Genomic DNA, 15,808 nt, shown 5'->3' with positions numbered 1-15,808 from the left:
GTTCATTGGCATTTTCAGTTTGACTTAAATTAATTGGCCAAGACAATTATCAGTAACATTCATGTTAAAGTTGGATGCCTTTGTTAATGCACATGAAAAACATTATTTGTCATGGCATAAGATAATGCATATTTTCTCCCATTTGGCAGCTGGCAGAGTCTTTTTATACTTAATTTAGTCTGTAGTTTAGAGGAAAGAGCTGTGTCCGTTTGGCCCAGAGTCTACATACGTTTAAAGGCAGCATTTGAAACGTTGCACCGCACCCTAGTGGTCAATAACTAAAAAATACAGGATCCAGAGTGTCATGAATGGACATATTTAAATGATTAGTAAGACTTTACAATTAGCTATTCATTGTAAGTTCATGTTTGCTCAAGTCCATGAAAATAATATTAACAGATGCAACTTTTGTATCAGTAAATGTCGAAATGAACATTAATCAATGCTTTAGATGCATTTTTCAGGGTATAGTGCTTAACTAATACAGCTAAACAAATGGAATCGTATTGTAAAGTTATACCAAATTATTATTATTATATTGAAAAAACATTTATTGTGTGTTTAAGACAAGCAGATGTAATTTCAGCTTAAATTATCTAATGATACTAAATATACTATTATATTTCTTGCTGTTTTTTTGTTATAGCCTGATAGAAGGACAGTACTTACAGAAAGCATTGGAAACATGGTGCTTGTCCTCAGCAGACACTGAGCTCTGTTTCCATGAAACTTCCTCCTGTGGGCCCTGTGCTTGTTTGACACCCTCTCAGGAGAGATACGACTCTCATCCCAGTGATGATTCTTTCTACCAGTTATGAACTAGGTGAAAGAGTTTGTGGGCCGAGGAGAGAGAATTATTTCGACTGATAGTTCACCCAAAATTGGGTGCTGGTTTTCCATACATTGTAGGTTAGTAGTCACCAAAACTGTTTAGTTACCAACATTCCTAAATATATATATTTATATGTACTTTTGAAGAAATAAAGTCACATTGCTAAAGACTGACATGGGGATGAGTAAATGATGAAAGAATTTTCATTTTTGAGTGAGCTATTCCTTTAATGACAATAACATTTGTCTAATTATACCACTGGTTTCCACATTGACCAGATTCATAGGACAGAGTGACTCAGAAACAATAAAAACAATCTTTTTTGGGGTGTTTTATGGCTTTTGGTTTCACGACACACGCACACAGACGTGCTTGGGGGGGAAAAACACACACGCTCACAGACACATCCTGTGGAGTACCTGCACGCCAGCCACTGTTATTGTGAACACCCTATAAACCCATTTTCCTCATGGACAAAATGACATGTTAGAGTCTGAGAAGAGACCTTAATAGTGGCTCTACGCTATGAATTATAACATTGGGAATAAAGTTTATTGAAAACTGACAGACCACACTTGTGTGGCACATACACTGCCATTACAAACTTTGAGGTTAGTAAGATTTTTTTTTATATATATATATATTTTTGAAAGAAGTCTCCAATGCTCACCAAGGCTGCATTTAGTTTATCAAAAATACAGTAAACAGTAATAATGTGACATTTTCTTACAATTTAAAATAACTAATCATTCTAATGATTTGGTGTTCAAGAAAAAGTTGTGATGCTTCACATTTTTGTGGAAACCATGATACTTTTTTTGGGATTCTTGGATGAATAGGAATTTATCTGAAATAAAAATCTTTTGTAACATCATAAATGTCTATACTGTCACTTTTGCTTGCTGAATAAAGGGATCTCTTGCATCAATACATGCTAAAAAATATTTAGAGCATCAGATACACAATTGATTTGTATTTAGTTTTTTATAGACTTTAAGTGCCACAGAAACAAGCACACAGCCATCTTTAGAATTTTGTCTTTGCACTTTGCATTGTTATCGAAGAGTAATGAGCCTGTGAAGTGGATTTACTTATTGTAGAGTTAATGAAAGTTATCATGAGCATTGTAAAGTTTGTAGCGGATGTCATAACAAATGTCAACAGACCGGGAAGATTTTAAAATGAGCGTTTTACCTTCATGCTGTGGAAATACAAACCAGAAGACCAAACACAAGGAGCACAGAGCTAATGAGGGGCGGGGCTACATAAGCTCTATAATGGACTCACATGCACAGGCTATGCTTGTTATGAGTGACAAAATAGACTGCAAAGTCTCATGGGTCATCAGAATTATTTCACGCTGAAACATTATTACATTACAAGTCAGAAGAATGGACACACTCAACTGAATTTATGGTTCTGTGATGTTTTGATATGCTTGAAATTAGCATTGTAGACAAATTTATCATTACATTTGTTTTGTTTAATAAATTTGAGTTCTAAAATATAAAAGATACTATTAATTAAAAATCTTTAGGTTGTCCTAGGTTGACCCAGAGGAGAGATTTTGATGCGTGCGGAGACGGAGCATAATTACGATGAAGATGATATAGATCAGAATTGCTCCTTTCATTCCTGTGCAGAATACCAGAGAGAGAGGAATGTGTTAAGGAGGTCACAATGGGTCAACAAGTATTTGCGGGACCTTGTTCTGGAGGTGATGGCCAGCCTCTCAGGTTCATGAGAGCTAAAGGTCAGAGGTCACCCTGAGGGTTCTGTTAGTTATGGGTCAACTCATGATCTCTCCGTGAATAGGAGCAGAGAAAGAAGTGATGAGAACACTGATAGCTCAACTTATCTTTAACGCTTCCTCCTGTTCTCTCCTTCTCTGCCTGCTTCAGTGCTGCTTGATGATTTTATCTTTCTTTCCCACACAAGTACAAATTCTGCAATTCAGTGGTCAGGCCACACTGAATTAAACAAATATTTTGCAATATTCTCCAACGTAAGCAAAAACACACGCACACAGAATTTTATATAGTCGTACACACACTCTTCATTCTCACAAGGACAAATAAACCCAACTCATAAATGTGGGGACAGAGCAAAATAAAATCCTTCCCTTGGCATCTTGGTTAGCGCTTAATTAAAACCGTTCCCAAGTGTCCTGCCAATTTGGAAACCCCTTCATTTAGTAAACAAAGGTCTCCAAGCAAAATGTGGTGGAAAAATGTTGTCGTCTGGTAACAAGAATGAACATAAATCCGAGACACACTTTCAGATACATTTATTTAAGTGATTTGTAGTCTTATTACATTTTTTAATTTGTTTATTTTTTTGACAATAAAAAAAGCTTTTTTGGCAAGTCCATATTGTTGAATTATATTGAGTGCTAGCTAAGCCAAACAGGTTAAGGTTTTTGCGAATGTGAAACCTTTACGTGCTGTTCTGGTCTGAGCGTGTGAAGGTGTTGAAACCGGTGGAGAAAAATATGCCCCTTCCCCCTATTTTTGGGATACTGATCATGTGCACACTCATGACATGTCTTCCTTCAGATCTCTGCTCAGGTTTCCTCTCTGACCTGCCGTGTCAACAGCAGTATGTTCCTGCAACAAGCAAAACATGTGTAGCATCAGTCACTTTAACTCCAAAGCAGAAGCCTGTTGCTGATTGGATGTTGTAACGGACAATGAGGCCAGAAACATACTCAAGTTGTGTATACTTGCTTTATTGCGGCAGTAAAAAGCATTGCACTCAAGGGGGCGATAGAGCTAACTTCGTATGTTATTAACTAGGACGTTTTATGTGTTCACTACTGTTCAAAAGGTTGGAGTCAATAATATATTTTGTAAAGATTTTTTTTTTTCAAATGACAGTAAAGACATTTATAATGTTACAGAAGATTTCTATTTTTAATCAATGCTAAATGTTCTATTCATCATGGAATCCTGAGAAGAAAAAATATATCACAAAATGTTAAACTGCACAAACGTCTCAACAATAATAATGTAATAATAAGAAATGTTTCTTAACCAAACGATCATATTTGATTTCTGAAGGATCATGTGACACTGAAGACTGGAAGTTCAGCTTTGCCATCATGGGAATAATTGTAAAATATATTAAATTAGAAAACAGTTATTTCAAATTGTAATAATATTTCACACTCAAAGTATTACTTTTTACTGTATTTTTGATCAAATAAATGCAGCCTTGGTGAACATAAGAGACTTCTTTCAAAAACTTTCTTATACTGACCCCAAACTTTTGATGTTTTGCTCATTTCTGTGGACAAATTTGTGAAAGTGAAAATTGAATTGTAAAATTATTAAATTAGTCTGAAGCATTTGACCTCTTTGAATGGTGCTATTTGATCAGATCACTGCTTTATTAGTAAATAACAGAATTAGATAGTTTTGATAAATGCAGAAGCTGTTGGTCAGAATATGTGTCTTCATTCCAGATTCATTGTGCGTTTTATCTCAGCAGTTGGGCGCTTGGCCCTGGTGAATTATTTACGGCGTGGATGGCTGTTGATTGCAGTGCTGAGGATAAAGGTTGGATCATCTAGCTGTGTGTTTTATGAGAGTGGAGCTGTTTGTTAATAGATGTGGATGTATGGAGGTTTTCTAGAACAATTGGACCTCTGTGGCTCAGGCTACTGCGGGGGTGAAAGTTTAATCATTAATTATACACACTGTATATTTACGGCCTGAATTTGTTTGCTATTCCCAATGTGAAAGTCAAACAACCTGATTGATTTTACCATGTAGACATGGTTTGAAGTTGGACGGACATTGGTCAGTCTGTTGTAAATAGAGATTTTCTCTTTGATTAGATACAATTTATTTATCAAAGATTTACACAAACGACATGCTGGTTTACATGCTCATAAATTCAGATCTTGGACTTCCAGAAAATACAAAAACAGCGAACCAAAAATACCATGGAATTACCTCATTTTTTAGACGTGAACCATGCTAATTCTATGGTATTATTTAAGTAGTCTACCTGCAGATCTCTCAGCCCTTCATTTTCCTCTGCATGTGGGCTGTGTGTTAATGTTTGTGTTTGCCTACCCAAAGCACCTCTTTTGCTTTCATTCCAGTGTTTTCCTCCTTCACACGTCGCTGGCATAGTTTGTGTGTGGTTAGCTGGATATTCTGGTCTAGGCAGGTCTATCTGGCTGATCTGCTGGTCCTTAGTATTTTGTGCATGGGTCAGTGGATGTGTTGGCCCTGAAGTCTTTAGTCGGTAAGGCAAGTCAGCTTTGACCCAGGATCAGACTATATAATATTATACTAGACAATATAAAGTAAAATTATTTAGTAATAAATTATATAGTAATTAAAAGAAAGCTATAGTTGTATGCATAAACATATGTGTGTGAAAAATATCAATTTCGATATTATGAAATAATATTTTAATATAATTAAATATATATTTATTTATATAAAATTACAAAAATGTATATATGTGTGTGTGCGTGTATGTATGTATATATATATATCAAGAAATATATTGTATAAAAATATCAAGAAAAACATGCATGTTTTTCCTGATAAATTTACTATATATATATATATATATATATATATATATATATATATATATATATATATATATATAGTAAAATTATCAAATGATCAAAATGATTTATATATATATACATATATATTTTAAAGGAAACTATATGTTTTGCCATATACTAATTATTAATAGTAAAATATGATCAATTTAAAAGATCATTAATATATCAATTCTAACTATATCATTTTAAACATTGCAAATTAAAAGATCATTTGAATATATGTAAATTTCAAAGAAAATTTAACTAAAAATGTATTTAAAATTCATAAAACTATGCGCATTTCTTTTTTCTTAGTGGTAGGATACGTTTTGTAAAATATGTTTTCTCTACACACCAGTTTGAAAGCCTCTGCCGTAGAGGATAGTAAGAGAGGGAGGGAAACCCAGAGGAGGAAGAGAAGCGGAGAGTCCAGTCGCCCTGCCGTGGTTGCCGTGCAACTGGAGGGGAGGGGCAAAGATCAGAGGGAGAGGTTGGGGGCTGGTTTAAGGTCATGTTTCACCAGCGCTCTAGTTGTTTGTAATCCTAAACTTTCAATACTACAGTCAGTGTATGTGGGTGCTTTCTATGGACAACTGTCACCCAGAGATCAGGGGAACGCCTGGTCTGGCACTCTACAAGACTGACTTCAGCGAATGTGATTGTATCGCCCATGTGTGTTGAAGTCCCAGGTGAGTGACAAACACCCTCGCGTTGTGAGTGCTGTGACGTTGGAAAGTCAGGAAGAGTATCCGGTGGTGGCTGTCCTCAGCGGCAGGGAGATAACATGGTACACAGCTACAGACGCACCTGATCCTGTTACCGGCTAATGAAAAAGGAAAAGGACATGCGAGCTCATCCATCATCCTTTATGAACTGTATGCTGGGGAAGTCTTCAATCCAGGTGTTTTTAGATCACATGGGTGTAAGATGATCACTGGCTTGTGATAATAGGAGCATTTAAAAGTACTAAAGCTAAATGTAAGCTGATTTTCTTCAGCTGCAACTTGAGTTTTAAAGGTTTTCACCCCCGCCCCCCAAAAAATTGTCTTATTGTCACAGTGGTGTGGCTTTTAAACCGGACCCAGTCTTCTTGGTGGACTTCAAGCTTCAGTTGGGGGAAGACTAGTGATTTTCCAGCCGGCCGCTTGAGTTAATTACTGCTTGTGGATTGCAGCACTCGTGTTGGGATTTCCAGGACTCACATCGGAGGTTTTTTCTATCTAGCGTACAAAAAAAAAGACAGAAAGTTGTCATCCAGGTTGCAACGACACCTGTGGATGTGGACCAGTGAATTTCTACATTTGGTAGAAGATTGAGTTCATTTTTTTGGACAACAGATTTTCTTTTATTCCGCAGGAGCTTCATGGATTTAAACCACAATTACTTCATGATCCTTACGTATAAACCGTGTGATGTAGTTCTACTTTTGATTACCGACTTGTGAGAAACGTGGCTTAACTCTTGAGTTTTTAAGTGACCTCGACCTTTTTGCCTAATTTTTAAGAGGGTATGATGAGGGACAAGCGCTCTGGGTCTTTTAGGAGGGACAGGGACAAGACCGAGAAGGCCGCCCCGATCTCTCGTGCTCTCAGCTGGCTGAGCGTGTCCTCGCTGTCACAGCAGACCCGTAAACTGTTCCGCAGCCAGAACAACCTCCATAGACACTCCCAAACTCCACATGGAGTGCATGAAGATAGTGATGACTGGGTGTATGAACCCCAGCACTACACAGGTGAGGATACACGGTTTCATGGCATTCGTGTGAGCATGTGTATTTTGTGGTCTGAAAGGCTCTGAAAGGCTCTTTAATGTCATGTAAAATTAGTAGAATGAGGTAAAAATAAAGGTATACACGATAATGTATAAGGAAAGTGTTATTTTAGATCCCTTTTTACGGTTTTAATCACCTTTTTTATTCAATTTTTAAATAGTAGTCTCTATATTAATGTCAGTAAAATCTACATGAATAATAATTAGGGCTGTCAAACGATTAATCGCGATTAATCGCATCCAAAATAAAAGTTTGTTTTTACATAATATATGTGTGTGTACGGTGTATAATTATTTTCTATATATAAATACACACACATGCATGTATATATTTAATATTTGCATGTATATACTATGTATATATATATGTATATTATATATAATTTATATTATATATAAATATTTTATATATAAATAACACATTTTTCTTAAATATATATGCATGTGTGTGTATTTATATAGAGATAATAATTATACTCCATACACACACATATATTATGTAAAAACAAACTTTTATTTTGGATGCGATTAATCGCGATTAATCGTTTGACAGCCCTAATAATAATTATAAAATATTTAGGTTTTAAATGCTTTTAAATGCATTAGAGCACTTCAGTTTCATTTGGAATTACTTGTAATTGTTTTATTCTTATTTAGGACTGAGAATGTTCAGATGAGATGTTGGGAAATAAATTGTTCATTTGTTTATTTATATTAAAATATTAAATAGATTTATAGTAAATATATTAAAATAAACATAATCATTGCATTTTTTATTTATATAAGCACAGTATGTACTTATTGTCCTTTTTAGAAATAAACTTGTAGCTTAAAAGGTTAATTTAGATATTTTTACTTCTTGTATAAAGTAGTGATCAATTTGCTCCATGGGATGTCTGGCTTAACAGCTAAAAGATTCCTCTTTTGTCTTTGGATTTATTGTTCTTGCAGGAAGTGAGAGAGTTAGTTGTTTACAATGAGGGAGAACTGAGGTCACTGTCTTTTTTATTGCGGGTTTGTCTTTGTTTGAGCCGTTAACACGTCTTCTTATGGACAGGTTAAGTGAGGGCTGTAGGGCTGGACTGGAAACAGTTGACAGTGCTTTGAGTTCAGAAATGGGAAGAGAGTGCTAAAAAAACGGATATAGCGACTTACACGCCTGCGTAAATGGGTGATGTCACCGACTGGTGGCGATTTGGGTGTAAGAGCCAATGTCAACTGTGTGTGTGTGCGCGGAAACAAGGGGAAAATTGTAGTCGCTCCGTCAGACACAGCTGTTCACCCCTAATACTGAATGTCTTAATAATCCTCTTTCAATTAATGGACTGAATTACCTTTTATTTATTTATTTATTTTTAATTACCTGCAGTAACATCTGCATGAAAGTTGAGTTGAGGTAAGTAAAGCAAAATTACTTGGATACCGGTGTTTTTAGCTGAGAATTGTGAATATAATTGGTTCTTTATGTGTTAAAATATGAAGTTTTTATGAAAACAAACGTGAGTCAATTAAAACTTTCAGGGTGAAACTGATTTTCAACAGCGGATGACAAGAACGTCAATCTCATGCATATCTCTTTGTGTTGGCCTAAATGTCCAGTGGCACATACTTTGCTTTGTAAATCTAATGTGAAATCTGCCACTCCTCGTGAAAGCAGAAACTCCACCCTGATATCCCTGTAGACTTTGTGTTTATTGGTTGACCAGTTTGAGTGTGTGTGTGGTTTTGGAGATGTAACTCTATGCTGGTTCTAATGAGATATTCTATCAGGGTAGAGTAATGTTACTGTAGGGGTGACGAGTCTTTCCTCCGCTGACACTGCTGACTCTGTTAACTCCCACGCTCCTGTATTTGACATGACTTTTGACAATCAGATGTTTTGTTTCTTATTCATTTTTATCATGCTTTATCAATGTGGGTTTACAAATACGCGGTGCATTTATAGTAGTCTTATAGTAGTTTAATGGAGTAGAGAATGTCACAATCCATCACTGCTTATCATATTATGCCTTATAATTGCTGAAAAGGGAGTGTCATTTGATAGATAAAATCTGAAGTGAATTTCTACAGAGTTCTGAATCATTTTGTGTAAAGTCAGATTTACAGATTTTATCTATCAAATGACACTTCCTTTTCAGCAATTGGCATAATATGATAAGCAGTGATGGATTGTGACATTCTCTACTCCATTAAAAACATTTTAAGCAGTATTTCCCTAAATATTTTATATTTATTATGCATGCAGTTTTATGAAGTCATATTAATGTAGAGACTAGGCCTACATTTTTAAATTGGAAAAATTAAACAATTTTTTAATTCATTAAACTTATTTTTGGTCACAATGCACCATTTATATGAATAGCAAATCAAAAAGAGAAAGAAAAAAAAAAGTGCCTTTTTCTATAATATGCATGTATATTACATTTAAAGTCAGCATGAAACGGAAATTGCAATATTCCTTGTTGTGATCCCTATCCCTATATCCATGTGAAATGGCTTCTTGAACAAGAAAAAATTTAGAGCGGGACTTCGGGAATTGATTGGATTGTTGGAATGTTCTTGTTTGCCGCTTATAGAGCTGGTAAGTCCCGCCCATCCGTAAAACCCCACTGGACCTCTAGATTGAAAAATCGTCAATGCAAGTGAATGTGAGAAAATAATTATTTTCTGGTCCCGTTTGAATTGTGCCATGAATGTGAACATAAGTTGTGTGTGAATTTTTTATATAATTTTTCATGTTACGAGTTTGACCGTATATTGTACGATTCTTTGGCTTGCAGTTGTGGAAAAGACATAATAACGAGAAAGACTACATGTCGCCTATGTGACGTCACCCCATAACACATTTTCCCTCCACTTGTCAAATCACGGTGCTAATGCTGCGATAATCTATGGAGACAGATCGAGATGCCTGTGTGTTTTGTACCAAAATGTCACCATTCAAACCAAATGGGCTGTTCATTCTTCAGAAACGCGTCGAAAGCAGCGAAGAGTTGTAGTCCACAAAGTGCTCTCACACAAAGTCTAACCGTATCAAACTTCTACCCGCTAAATTGTAGCATTCTTCACATGGAAAATTATATTAAAAATTCACAGACAACATATGTTCACATTCATGGCAAAATTCAAACGGGACCAGAAAATAATTATTTTCTCACATTCACTTGCATTGACGATTTTTCAATCTAGAGGTCCAGTGGGGTTAGCGGAAGGGGCGGGACTTACCAGCTCTATAGCGATCTCATCTGAGTGACAGGTTGTCCCACCCTCGGGCTGGAAAACACGTTATCGGGAAAGAGGTGCTGTTGCAAGAAGGAGGGAAGCTATTTTGATTAAAGAATACGAGGGCACGTGAATTTTAAAAAAAACAATGAGGTGCACGGAAAAATCATTTATAATAAATACTGCAGTATTCAATAAAAATGGTCAATTCTGATTTAATGGCGACTTTAAACTCACGACATGCACGTATGCGTGCAGACACACATGCATGCCCAGTGTTTTCCCTGAGGCAGGAAATACACTCTTTTTCCATAGCAGAAAACAATACAGTACATTTCTCCAAAAGCCCCTAAATTTCTAGTCTATATTACAATCCTGATGTTAACAAGCGTACAAGCTTCTAAATTTAAAACATATATTTATTCTATTGGCACCTATGCTGGTACATGCAGGCCTAATTAAACTGCCCTAACTGCTGCTCCTGCGCTCTTTATTTAAATTCATCCTATAATTTTGGGCTGTCAGGCCCTTGTAGTTGACCCATAATTTCAGAGTGCGGGTTGCCCGGTGTCAGGATGTTTTTGTCGGTTACTATGGCAATGAATTGACTGATTGTTTGTGTGGCTGTCCTGATTCTCCCTGGGACAGGCTCACATGTCTGCTCGAGACAAATGTCTCAGTCCGAGACGTCTTGGGACACAATCTCTGCTTTTGCTGCTTGTGGATTCATTGATGAGTTGATTTTGTTGAAATGGGTGATGTTGTGTAGGTTTGGTACATTTCAGTGCAAAACTTGCATCTATTTACCCATCAGTCTCCCAAGGGATTTTCATACACTGTAAACCCTAACGCTCAAAATACTTAATTAGTTTGAGTAGGACAAACTTAAATTAAACTAATTAGTTCAGTCAAATGAACTTTTATGAGTATTTTGCACTTTCTTTTTCTTTCAAGTTCACAGAACTGATATATTTTAAGTAAACTGAACTGTTTCATTGTTTTGAGTTTTATGAAATGATTTATTTTAATTTAAACAAACTTAAGTTTAACTGAAACGGCTGGGATGTCTATTTCCCAGCATGCTTTGCCCATGGCACTTGAATGGGAGAGTAAATGCTAAAATTAAGCGTAATATAATGTTTGTTTGTTTTTTTGTGCAAGATTAATGTTAAGTGGGAGATAGAGTATTGATTAATGTTTTGTTATGCTAATTTAGAAGAATTTCTGTTAATGTTGGTTTTAGGATAGTTACCATCATGGTGACAAGTGGTGCATGCGGCTTGATTTGAGAGCAAATAAAATCTTTATATTGTTGCACTCATGCAGCAAGTTCTGTATAACATACTATTGTTAGCATGATAACATAATAGTATGTTAGCAAACTAGCTTTTTAAAACTATAAGTTAATACTAATGAAAGTGTTCACATTGAGATTACATGAAGGTTTTAAGTTAAATGTATGAAATAGTGTACTCTGATTTTAATTGTTCTTAACTTGAAATGTTTAAGTACAAACTTAAAATCTGCCAGTTCTGCTTACTTAAACTTTGAATTTCAAAACTTAAAAAATTGAGGCAATCGATTGCCTTAAATTTTTTGAGTTCTGCTAACTTATTCAAGTTTACAGAAACCTCATGCATTTTGTTTGAATTATAAATATCCAAATAGTTTCTCATATTTTTATTTAATTCTGTTGTACAGTAAAATAAAAGATGAATTAAGTTAGGTAAGATATGTATATTAGGCTGTTGTTAGGAGATTCATGTGGAAATGTCTCAGTAATATGCAATCTGTCTGTATAACGATATAAAAGCATGGTTAATCCAGATATTATGTCATAATTTCTTAGATAATTCTCTCAGTGTGATTGGTTCTCGTTTCGTGATCGACAGCGACGTAATGGCGTGGAGGGTTAGTAGTCTTTAAACGATTCATTTAAGAACCAGCTCATAAGAGTCATTAGGTGTGTTCGACTTGAAGCGGCGCTGCGCATCGGTGTGTGACATCAAAGTACCGTGAGAACGATGAGAATGTTCGTTTAGTACGGTGGCCCAGTAGTGCACAACACAACGAAATTTATAGGGCACTTATTATGCAAAATTCACTTTTACATGGTGTTTGAACATAAATGTGTGTTGGCAGTGTGTGAGCAAAAGCACCCTAGAATGATAAAAATCCACCCAGTGTTTTTTTTACAATCTCAATAAATCATAAGCACTGTCTCAGAATGAGCTGTTCTCAGATTCGGCGCAGTGTGACGTAGAATTGAGCAGGCCCCTCCCACGACTGTTGAGTGACACTTCAGTTTGAGCCTAGACCCGCCCTGAGTGAGCTGGACACAGAGTCCGCCATTGTTCGACGCTTGAGCAACTGTAGACAAGAATGTCTCCTAAGCGATTGAGGTGTGTTGTTGATGGATGTAAGAATGAACATAGCAGTCTTCATTTACTCCCGTTGTTACTCAAGGATGGATCTGTACTGTTTGTGGTCAAGCTTACACTCTCCGGAGCAACAGGCCTAACGTGACTGGACACGGAAGAAATGAAAGTGCGAGCGCGCTCTTTATGACAGCTCTTCGAGTCATTTTACGGATATAAGGTTTACCAGTTTATTTAGCACCCACTGAAAAGGTGTGTATATTTGTTTACTGTTAGTTGTAACGAGTGTTTTGTGTACTTCGCTGTGTATGTTGTTGATAATGAAAGGGAGAGAGAGAGAGAGAGAGAGAGAGAGTTTATGGATAAGACTTTAATGCGCACTTCTTATACTGTTTATTCAGCTCTTACAGAGATTCTCTGGAGTAAAACTAACGCTCATCTTTTGTGTGATGTACAATAAACTTCACTGAACTCGTCAGTATATTTTGGTCATCATTCGGACGGGTTTTGCTACAGCAGGCTTGTATTAGTGGATAAAAGCAGATGACAAATAAGTTATAACCATAATTAAACTAAACTATACCTGTTCTATGTCCATACAGCATATATTCTCTGGCTCTGTGGGCATTATTGTCCGACTCCGAGTCGAAATGAACACCGCAACTGAGAGTTTCTGTTCTGATATTATCAGATGAGGTTGTCCTGACTCTGAGCGCGAGCTCATGAGGCTCCGCCCCCTGTGCCGTGCACCAGCAGTTAATTTGCATTTAAAGGGCACACACTAAAACAGTGTGTTTTTCTGAGCCCCAAAAAATTACAATTTAAACATGCTGTAAAAAATGATCTGTTGGGTATTTTGAGCTAAAACTTCACATACATACTCTGGGGACATCAGAGACTTATTTTACATCTTGTGAAAAGAGTCATAATAGGTGCCCTTTAAAAAGCATACGCAACGTTGTGGATTCATTTCGTTATGTTGTGGCTTAATTTCGTTGTGTTGTGTACTACTGGGCCACCGTAGTTCAGAGTGCAAACTCATTTTCTACTTTGTTAAAATTTATTTATTTTGCCTTGCAGCTGACAATTCAGCAGTGGAGGAAACGCTGACATAACCGCCATAGAATACGACACAGTACTAGAAAATTTCTTCAGGTGTATCAACCAAACTCATAAATTATCATAAATTCAGTTATTTACTACTTCGTTTCCTTAGTTTTGCCCCTTCCAAAGTATTATCTGATGACATCTTCACAAAAATCTGTTATTGCTTGTTGAGTTAAGATTATTAATTAGAGGATGTGAAGGTCACTGATTATTAATACAAGATGACTTTGATGGCTGCATTGGACTACTGCATTTAAATCTAACTTTTTTCTTTCTCTCTCTGTTCATATGTGCTGTTTGTGATGGGCTGCTCTTTGTGACCCTCAGGTAAGTGAACCTCAGTCTCTGTACCTCAGTAAATGACAGTAATTCTTAATCATACATAATAAATACTCCTGCAAATAAGCTTCTGCAATGGCATTGGTAACTGAAAACGTTTACGTTGGGGTCATGGCACGCCACTAGGTGTCAGTATTACACATTTACTCTAACTGCTTTTATCTAAAGCAATTTTAATATGCCTTTTTTTTTTGGTCTTTTGTTTACAAAGATAAATAAGAGCCAGCTAAACATCATAATTGTGCTCCTTCAGTGTGATAATTTAGGAATTAGGAATTTTGGAGATGTAAATACCTTTTAATAAGGTAAATACCTTTTAATATGGTGCAGAAATTGTTGTTTCGTCATACAATTTCTTTGTATGTACATTTCTACACTTAAGGAAAGTTTTTGTTAGCTAGTTTACAATAGCTAGTATTACAATTGATAATATTGATGACCCAGTCTTTTACAATAGGGTGTATATATGCTACTGGCACACATCAATACAAACTATTAATAGAGCATGTAATTGAATAACGTACCAAAATACAACATGCATGCGTGAACAAGATCATCACAGTCACAGTGACAAATGACATATATTTATTCATGGTCTCTTAGATACACATACAAATATTTCTCATTCATGCCTGTAGGACTTATTCAAACTGTTTGCGGTGTGTTTGGGCTTTTAGTGAGCATTGATTTTTCCTCTTTCCAAACTCTGTTGTTGTCACCTACCAAAGTGGTTTATATGCTGTTCGTCACTAGCTGCTTTCATCATTAGTCTTTGTACTGTCAATTCTTACCATTGGAGAGAACTTTCAGCTAAACCTCATGTATAAATTTCATCCTAAATGCAATTGAACATACTTTTTTTCCCTGAATGAGACTTTTCTTAGCTCATCAGTTGTCTCTGTCCCAAACCATGTCAGTGTTTTTTTGTTTTCGTTTCTAGGTCATTTGACTCTTCCATTGGAAATCAATGAACCCTTATAGGTACCATTTCAGTGCTCACTAATTTGCTTTGAGTCCACCTGATGTCATTTCCTTCCCCCTCTGCTCTTCTCAGTGATGATGATAGTGATCAAACCTGTACGTTATAGTGTCCGCTCCTGTAAATGACCAGAGTCTAAGCTGCATCCATCCATAAATGTGCAGTTAAGCTGACTGTGGCACATGCAGCTGGCATGTAAGCACATAGCTTACAGCAGTGAAAGATCTCCATAAAACCACATGTATTTGGCACACAATCGCAAACAAACAGGACTGTCTGTGAAGGGGGTTGATGCTGAAATGGCCAGCCGGGACAGCTGTTAAGCTGTTGCTGGTTTTGATAACACAGCAACACAGTGTTACGAGGGATTAAGTGATTGTGGTTTATCAGAGCACAGTTCAAAAAGAGGGAAAGCCTGAGCCCTCCTCTGTCCTGGAACTGCTGACTGTCCGAAAACATTTACAAATGCACACACGTGCTTGTGTAGGTGTGTGTTACTGACACTGTGCTGTATTTGCTTTTAACAGGACATGAATTATTATTGTGCGAGCAAAATTGAGTTCCAAATTTTGTACTGTAATGACAATTTTTCTCTTTTATGACCTCAGGAT

The 15,808-nt window shown here is 36.3% G+C and overlaps 1 protein-coding gene across 4 annotated transcripts in view; it reads left to right on the top strand.

The window, feature by feature from the left end:
* Positions 1-15,808, top strand: part of nhsl1b (NHS-like 1b) — a 112,918-nt gene that overhangs the window by 42,732 nt on the left and 54,378 nt on the right. Inside the window, exon 1 of one of the 4 annotated variants that reach the window (XM_079887288.1) lies at positions 5,967-7,134. The exons of the other annotated variants lie outside the window; for them this stretch is intronic. Within the exon in view, the coding sequence (XP_079743414.1) occupies positions 6,912-7,134 (223 nt within the window). The 5' untranslated portion in view covers positions 5,967-6,911. Of the gene's footprint in view, positions 1-5,966; positions 7,135-15,808 lie in introns of those variants that run through there. 4 annotated transcript variants of the gene reach the window in all.

The sequence above is a fragment of the Squalius cephalus genome (genome assembly GCF_949319135.1).
Source record: "Squalius cephalus genome assembly, chromosome: 12".
Lineage (NCBI taxonomy): Eukaryota > Metazoa > Chordata > Actinopteri > Cypriniformes > Leuciscidae > Squalius > Squalius cephalus.
This window is presented reverse-complemented; position numbering and strand designations above follow the sequence as displayed.